This window comes from Parasteatoda tepidariorum, chromosome 8 (genome assembly GCF_043381705.1).
Source record: "Parasteatoda tepidariorum isolate YZ-2023 chromosome 8, CAS_Ptep_4.0, whole genome shotgun sequence".
NCBI lineage: Eukaryota > Metazoa > Arthropoda > Arachnida > Araneae > Theridiidae > Parasteatoda > Parasteatoda tepidariorum.
The window spans coordinates 80,124,180-80,132,797 of record NC_092211.1 but is presented as its reverse complement, the minus strand read 5'-3'; the positions used below and the strand labels follow the sequence as shown (position 1 = coordinate 80,132,797).

The window sequence follows — 8,618 nt, the reverse complement described above, 5'->3', positions numbered from 1 at the left end:
ATTTAATGTTTTCGTAGTATCACATTTTAGAACACTTCTTCCAGATTTTGCAGCTTTGTGAACAATGATGTGCTTTTAAGTTTTTAAAACTTGGTTCATTACACCGGCCACATGAACATTAGATATAATATTGATGAACTTCATAATAATTTTTATGTTTTTATCATAATTTTAAGAGGAGTGTTTCAAGCTAAGTGCCTTTCTCTTACTTTCTTGTATTTTTTTAAATAGATAAATCTGAACGCCGACTGTATGAAAACACATAAAATGTAGATCAATGCACAAAAACTGATCATGAATATTTTTGTCATATTATTGTTACATTGCACGAGCAACACAATTTTGATATCTTATTCCTTAAATGCATTATTGCGTATCAAAATTGGTCAAATCATTGGATAGGTGTTTGATATAAAAAAAAAATCCAATTTCCATTAAAAACATTTATTCTCGTATAAAGAGCACTTCCCAGACATTAAATTAAATTTTTTTGGCGTGGTAAGCTCGCATGCTATTTCTCAAGGGTACATTTATAAAACAAATTTTAGTTTTCAAATTCAAAAAAGTAAAACAATAATAAAAAAATTATATATAAAATATTGCATTTAAGTCTTCAAGAATCTACAGGAAAATCTTAATTTTATTAAAGGATTATTATGACATAAACTAGCTGTAATATTAGAAAATTTCTTTGATGAATGAAGAATTTTTTACTTTTTTTTGACTCAATTAGTTTGTGACGATAAAAAAGATGAAAAATTAGTAGGTGCGTGTAGGTGTGAGGTGTTTTAAAGTAAAAACATAAGTGACATTTTCAATTTTTTTATTGCAACGTCCATAGTTTGAATATACAAAAGTACCATTTCTACAAGATTGATAACAGTTCAAACATCTCTAATCCCATCTATTTGATTAAAAGTTCAAGTCAAGACCAAATGTCCAAAAGTACAGAGAGAAGGAAATAAAATTCTAATTAAGTTAGAGGTTAATCAATTCTATGAAGCTAGAAAATAGTAAGATATAATTATAAAGAATAACATAGAGTCACTATATTACTTACAAAACAATTAGTGTCACAAAACATTTTAATGAAATATCATAATACAAGTCCTTCTTGAATCAATAGTTCACATATTCATTTTTCAAATCTTACTGTAGAGCTACAAAATATAGCCTACGATTTAATCATATATAATGGCAAAAGAAAAAAAAAATACATAAATCAAATAAGATTTAGTCATTACATTACAAATATATTAATCATGATATGTTAAATTGCAAGATCAACTTTCAATTATTACAAAAATATACACAGATAATTTTTATTAGTCATATCCCCTCTATAGCTTAATGTAATCAGTTTTTGCCTTTTCAATGCGGCTAGATTTTTTAATAAAACAATTTCTTATATAATAATGTTATGCAATAAAATATTTGACTAAAACTATTTCTTAAATTATAATGTTATGTTGAGAAAAAATGTGAATGCAAACTGCTACAAATATTAGATTAATAAATATAATAGGATTTCTAGTCAATAAAACTTTACATTTTACAGTTTAAATGCTTAAATTTGAATAGTTAATTAGAAACCAGTTCTTTTAAACTTGACAAAAATGAACAATTAACCTTAAAAAATTTTTTGAATAAATTTGTAAGGTAACAAATATGGGCAAACTGTTTTTTAACTGTTTCGAACTGTATTGTAAAGCCTAAAACACAGTTTTAGGAGAATAATATTAACACTGAGCCATAGAGGGTTACAGTCAGTCTCATAAAATTTTCATAAGCATTTTTTCAACTAATTGTGTGTGAGTAACATAGCCACTCCCAAACCCAGTATTAGAATGGACTAAATGCTATAGCACCGTTTATGATCGAACATAGACGGGCCAGAAAGGGTGAGAAGAGGCTCTAGCACGGCGACTATCTCGCGGTCACCGTTATCGCACCAGGCGGTTAACGGTGACGAGACAGCCGGACACCGACAGAACCCTGAAGACACACACACACAAATACAAAAATATTAAACTTGTGGAGGCTAAATACCGCCTCCAAGTTTGGTGTTCTTAGAACATACGTGTTGATATATCACTGATATATGGGACCAACGTTCATCAGGAATATTGCACATCCACAACCCAGAACCAGGAATTATGGGAAGAAAAATCTTCCGAACTCAACTGGAATATTTGGGCGAGGATGGTAAACAGCAAATTCCCAATAAATTTAGCCACGAGTGAAAAAAAATCTTGAAAAAGCGATAATAATTATACAATCGATGTTTGAAACCATAGTGAGGTTGTGGCTATTGGGTGCACTTGGGAATTATACCTTCCCAAACCCAAGACCTCACTAGGCGCAAAGGAAAAAGAATAGAAAAAAGAGTGGAACCAGCCACTTTTTTTTCCATTCATAATATATATATTAATAGAAAAAAATGAAATAATGTACAGAGTTTCAAAGTCTATGATACATGTGCGAAATTGTCCAGTTCTTGAAGTAAACCAGCTACATTCAAAAACTGGGTGACATTTCTTGTTTGATTTCTAGAGACCGTAAGGGTGACAGAACTGGTACACCAGTCTCTGAGATCTTTCAGTCTTTTTCATGATCCCCTTCTTGTAATATTGGCGAATGGAACGGCTGAGTTTGTCGTAGTTCATTGCTGGCCTGTTCTTCCTCTTTCCCCAGAGCCTAGCAACTCGGACTGAGTCTTCGATCTTGAAGATGCCCTTTGGTCTGTCCAACCATCGTATGCAACTGCCGTATAAGTGGGATTGGCACAAGAGCTCTTTCAGGAATTGCCAGAGATGGATGTGTGAGTGGGAACCGGGGCGGCCGCCGCTGGTACCTCCTGTTCTGGCACCCCCGCAACGCTCAACGTCACAGGATTCATCGCTTATATCATCTGAAAAGTAAACAATAAATCATTAGAACATTCAGTGAGAAAAGAAAATAGTTTTTATTGAAATACTGAGCAATCAAAGCATTGCAATAATTTCCCTTTCATACAAAGTTCCCAGATTACGCAAAGAAACAATTGTTCTTTATGCAAGCGCCAATTTTTCTTAAGAAATTTTATTTCTTGTGCTAAAACAAATCTGGTACAAAATAAAAGCTTGATGCCGACAATTTTGAGAACAATAAACACGTACAGTGGAATTGTTTTTACAGATAATTATACCAGTAAGGGTCACTTTCATTAACGCTAAATTTTATTCATCAATCCGGTTTATGAAGCCAATGCAAGTGGCATTTCTGCACCAAGAAAATGACACTGAGTAAAATTAAAATCGTTTGCGAAAAATCATGTACCATCGATAACATTTTGAAGTGAAGGGAAGTAACCACTAAGAACGACCATTTTACTGTGGAGCAGAGAGTGATCTCTAACGAGAGGTTTCACTGTATTTCGAAATAAACATGGCGGCATAATCTTCGATTTGTTCTCAAGTATACTACGAATTAAAGAAAAAAAAGATCGAGAGTGTCAGGTTTAGAATGTGTGCAATGAAACGGTTTGGGACAATATAATGATAAGCAACATTTTCAAATTATTCCAGAGTGTTTTTAAAGAGTTTTTAGATAAAAAAAAAAAAAAATAGAAACTCAATTGTAATGTAACATATGCAGTGGAAAATTCAGAAGCAATATTAAAGAATAGTTTGATGTAATATAATATATTGATATATTTGTCAATAATAAATTAAGAACTATATCAATATGAATTATGCTCAATTCTTGAAATGTACATAACTTAAATTTATAAATAAATTAATCAATAATATTTTAAATTTTATCTTCTATTTACCAACAAGAGCACTGCAAGATGAAAAAAAATTTAAGTCCTCTACAATCCATCAAGAATGAAAGCATTTTATTTAAAAGCACAGCGTAAGCACTTAATTGTGTTTATAGCTCTTAAAAAATTAAACATCCTGCTGTAATAACACATCTGTAACAGTTTTATATTATTCTATTCCTTGTCAGCTCGGCTAAATACGTATAGAAATATCAGGTCAAAAGTGAGTGCAGTAGCATCCAAACAACTCAGCATGAATCTTTTGAAAGAATATATAAGAAGAAAAAAAACTTAATCGTCTTTTGCGAAAGAGGGTGAGAGTATTTAGTTGTAAAGAACAACAGAAACCACATTTTGCCAAAAGAAAAGAAAAGAAAAAAATACGCATAGGGGGGAGAGAAAAATAAGAAAATTGGGACATTCAAAAATTGCGTGCCGGCCAACCATAAAGAAAAAAAACATTAAATATTGGCGGGAGAAGAAAAAAGTAGACGCCATTTTTTTTTTTTACTGTTTGACAGGAAAAAATCGTTTTCTAAGCGTGGAAAAGTTCTAAACAAGTGGTGTCAAGATGTTGAAGTTGAGTGGGATCGTAGTGTGATAGGAATATAGGGTGGAAAGAAAGAAAAATATTTTTTTTTTCCAGCCAAGAAGCTGGGCGCCATAAGTATTATGGAAGGGATGCAAATTTAGAACTGACATCATGTGTATTTGACGTCAAAAGTGTTGGGTCACATTAGGTCACGGGCGATTAGGCGGACACTGTTAGACCAACAGAGAAAAATCCCACTTTTCAAGGATTTATTTTGATGTATCTGAACATGTGTAAACCTTTTTTATCAACAAAGAAAACAGTTTAAAAGACAAACAGCTGATCCTCTTTACCAATTTCATTTTTCAGTTTTTCTTTGCGAAAGAAAGAAAAAAAAAATATTTAAATGTTTAGATGTTTTGATACCTAAAATCACTTTCAATTCTGAACTAGTAGTAAAAATAACTAAAAATAGCGTAACTTTTTAAATTACAATTTACATCATTAATATTTTATTTACATTAATTTTCAAAATCTGACTATTACTAATCACCCAAAATATAGAAATATTCTCTTCCTAGCTCTTCAAGTACAACAGCGTATTTAGCGTTGTTTTATAACGTTAATTTAATAGATTTAATAATAGAAAAAATTATTGAGAAAACAGATTTTTGGCGTCTAAATTTCGTTATCAAAAATTCACAAAAATGTCTTTTCACTAGCATTTTAATTATTTATAATTATTTTATATCGTTTATTGAATGCATTTTTATAATTGAAAGAATATAAATGTTTTGTAAACAGATTTTGGGAGTAATTTTCTAAATCTAACTCTACACACATTAAAATATTGGGTAACATAATCTTCCTTTAAATATTCAACTATTTATTATTTTCTTATATGTTTAATTAATAGAATTTCTTAAAAAAAGGATATTTTGTAAACTGTTTTATGTTTTTTAGAAATTTTCCAAATGGGCTTGTCTAAAATTCAGTAATATATTACATGATGTAACGAGATTGAAATGTATAAGTAACTGATAAACTAAATACCTGCAACTAAAGCGAATAATTTTGCTTAGATAAAACATTGAGCACAAAAACACATTCGAATCACAAGACGAGAAGTAATATTGATAAAATAACTTCATACGAAAAATTGCCCTTTTTACCTTCATAAAAAACTCCCCTCCCCTTTTTTTTTAGAAATGGGATAAATTTCAAATTCACAACCACCTGCTATGTAAATAGGCAGTAGTCCTATCACAATAAAAAGTGCGAATGGTTAGCTGTAAGAATTTTTTTTTTTTAACTGTATATCATTACCAGGATTTATTGTTGATTTTTATAACCCCGTGGAAAATATTGCAGGGAAAATTCGTAGGATATAAAAAACTTGCAACGCACTTTTCACAGATGCATTGATATAAAAAGTACAAGGGAAAAAAATGAAAGACTTGATTCGAAAAGAAATGGCGTAAATTGTTTTCGGTAAGTTTGGGGACAAGTAAAGTGATTGTGCAAAATTTTGCGACGCTTTTGTTCTTTTTACAAAATAAAAGGGAAAATTTATATTGAAAATAATGTTTTATGTTTATTGGCTAAAAGATAGCTCGAGTGAAAACTTTTTTTATAGCATGAAATGTTATAGAACATAAAGAATAAAGTTCTCTTATGGCGACTAGTGAAGAAAATAAGGATTCAATAGGAACATTTAACAGAAATTTAAAAAAAGAAAAATACAAATCATTTGATTTTTTTTAAAACGATATTTCCATGCATATATTTTTTATCTTTAATGTTGGAAAATAAAGTCCTATAGTTGAAAATAAAGTTGACAAACATAAAATCCATTTCTTTCGATGAGTTGTATTTTTAAAATTCTAAATAAATACTAAGTGCACTTTCCATTGACAAAACTAATTCAATTTAACTTCAAGACTTCAATTTCATCCACTCCGTTTTCTGTTCATAAGATAAAGTAGTACTAAGGATATTCTGGTTTATAAGCTTAAGTATTTTGAAAAAGGTTAGTTTTCATGATAAATTATTTTGTTAAAAGTCAGGTTCTACTATAAAATATTTTGATAAGGTTTCGTCTTACAAATATAAAAATTTTTGTGAAGAGTCCATTAATTCACCTAAATTTCCTTTGAAATGATGCTTGATAATACATATATAATTATTCATGAATAAATTGCTGCGGAATAGTTATAATAGTTTAACTATTGCTGACTAACATTTAGTTTAACTATAACATTTAAAGAAAATTGAGATTCAATTTGAACTAGAAAAATCAAGGGAAAAAACCTGCCTTGTCCGACTTTGTCGAAATGACCATAAAAGAAAGTGAGTGTAACCAAGCATTATATCTTCTCAGGGTTAGCCAGACCGTAGGTAATTAGAGTATAAAAAAAGATACTCCTGCTACTGGGGATAATTTAATTGTATTTTAGCACTGTAGTCAAAAATTACCAACTTCTTGTAAAATAATGAAATTAATTATTTAATTTGAACTGGATTAAGAAAAAAAATGACAGCATGCTCAACAAAAATAAGTTATGAGATATTCAATATATATAAAAAAGACTTTTTATCAAAGTTAAGGAATAGATACGGAAGGAAGTAAGGAACTCTTCTGTGGCAGAAAGATTGAGAATTGCTAAAAAAAAATTTCAATCAGGGATTGATAACTATCTTGCAAAATTCAAGGGACAATTCTGGAAAACTATGAAAATGGTATAATTGTCGTAATTTAACTAGAAATGACTTGACAATTTATATTGAATTGAACAAATGACAGCCTATTTATAAATAATTAATAATCAAAAAGTGCATAACAATTATTTATAATTCAAATTAATAAAATGAAATGATATTTTAAATAGTAACTGAGATTTCTACCACTTTCAGAATTAAAACTTTAATTGAAAAAAATAAATAAATAAAAGGATACGTTTACATTTACACCTATAGATTAAAAAAACTAAAGTACTTTAAAATTTTGAACTTTGAATAAAGAAATAGACTGTTTAGAATTTTTTAACACATCGAGACCTTAATCAGATACATCTCTGTAACTTTCCATTTGCTAAAGCTCTTAACAACTTTCAGAAGAGGGAATAAATAACTTTTAAGACTATAAAAGAAACATAAAACCTCTGAACCTCACAAAATAAATATAAAAAATGCAGTTTTATTCATGAGAAAATATATTCTTTAAATATCTAACTCTTCGGCTAAAGGTTTGGAGAGGCCAGAGAAAAAGTTAAAAGTTTGTGGTATAAACCAACCTTTTATGGCAGTTTCTCGGTCACAATTCTTTTCTCGATTGCAGATTTGACTTTCGTACCAAGTAGTTTTCGAACTACTTCAAGGAAAACTGGTGCAAACAAAGTTGCCAAAGAGCTTTTACGAAAACTTTATCAAAGGAGGTATTACTTTTCTTTAAAAAGAAAAGAAATAAAAAAACCTCCACATGTTTGAGAGAGATGAAAAAATAGAATTTTATAAACTTAAGAACATGTAGTAATATGGTATTTAATAAAATAGAATACTAAAAATTTTTATAAAATTCACTGAATTCGACAAAAATTGTTTCTTAAAGCGACTTTTTTCTTAATATCTAATTAAAGGTACAACGCTTCAAAACATTTAATTTAATTTTAGCTTAGTTCAGTGAAATTTTAAAATTTTAGTCAAAAGCAGATACTAGTTTTAATTTAATTAGATATAAGCAGATAGAAACTGTTGGTGAAGAATAAATATTTTAATAAATCAAAAATTTACTCAATACAAATTTATTTTCTAAAAAAAGTTTAGTTTTTTACAAATACCGATAAGAAAAGTTTATAAATTTCAGATTAAAAGTGCATTTAATTATTATATAATGAATAGTATCATTATCCCAATATCGGAAATTAAAAAAAAATTGCTATCAAAAGTTGTTTGTCTAAAAAATGTTATGAAATTTTTTTTATTTCTTTTTCTGTTTATATTTTTAACGCAAGAAGCTAACAGAGTGCCAAAGATTCGGATAAAAACCTTTTACAAAATAATACATATGAGAAAAAGTCCAGCTAAATACTGTGATGCTTATAGATTTAATACTTAATTTTTAATATGTAGTGCAAAATAAATGTTTAATTACATTCCTTTTTATCGCTATAATTATTTATTTAATCGTTTAAGTCAAAACTCAATTTAATAACAGAAATTCAGAAATTTGGTATTTTTTAAATAACGAGAATTAGTATTTGATTATATATATATATTCGTAAT

At 28.8% G+C, this 8,618-nt stretch overlaps 1 protein-coding gene across 1 annotated transcript in view; it reads right to left on the bottom strand.

Moving 5' to 3' along the window:
* Window positions 1-806: 806 nt before the first annotated feature.
* LOC107451717 (SAM pointed domain-containing Ets transcription factor) overlaps window positions 807-8,618 on the bottom strand; it is a 28,445-nt gene continuing 20,633 nt past the window's right edge. Inside the window, exon 5 of the mRNA XM_016067906.3 lies at window positions 807-2,911. Within this exon, the coding sequence (XP_015923392.1) occupies window positions 2,550-2,911 (362 nt within the window). The 3' untranslated portion in view covers window positions 807-2,549. The remainder of the gene's footprint in view (window positions 2,912-8,618) is intronic.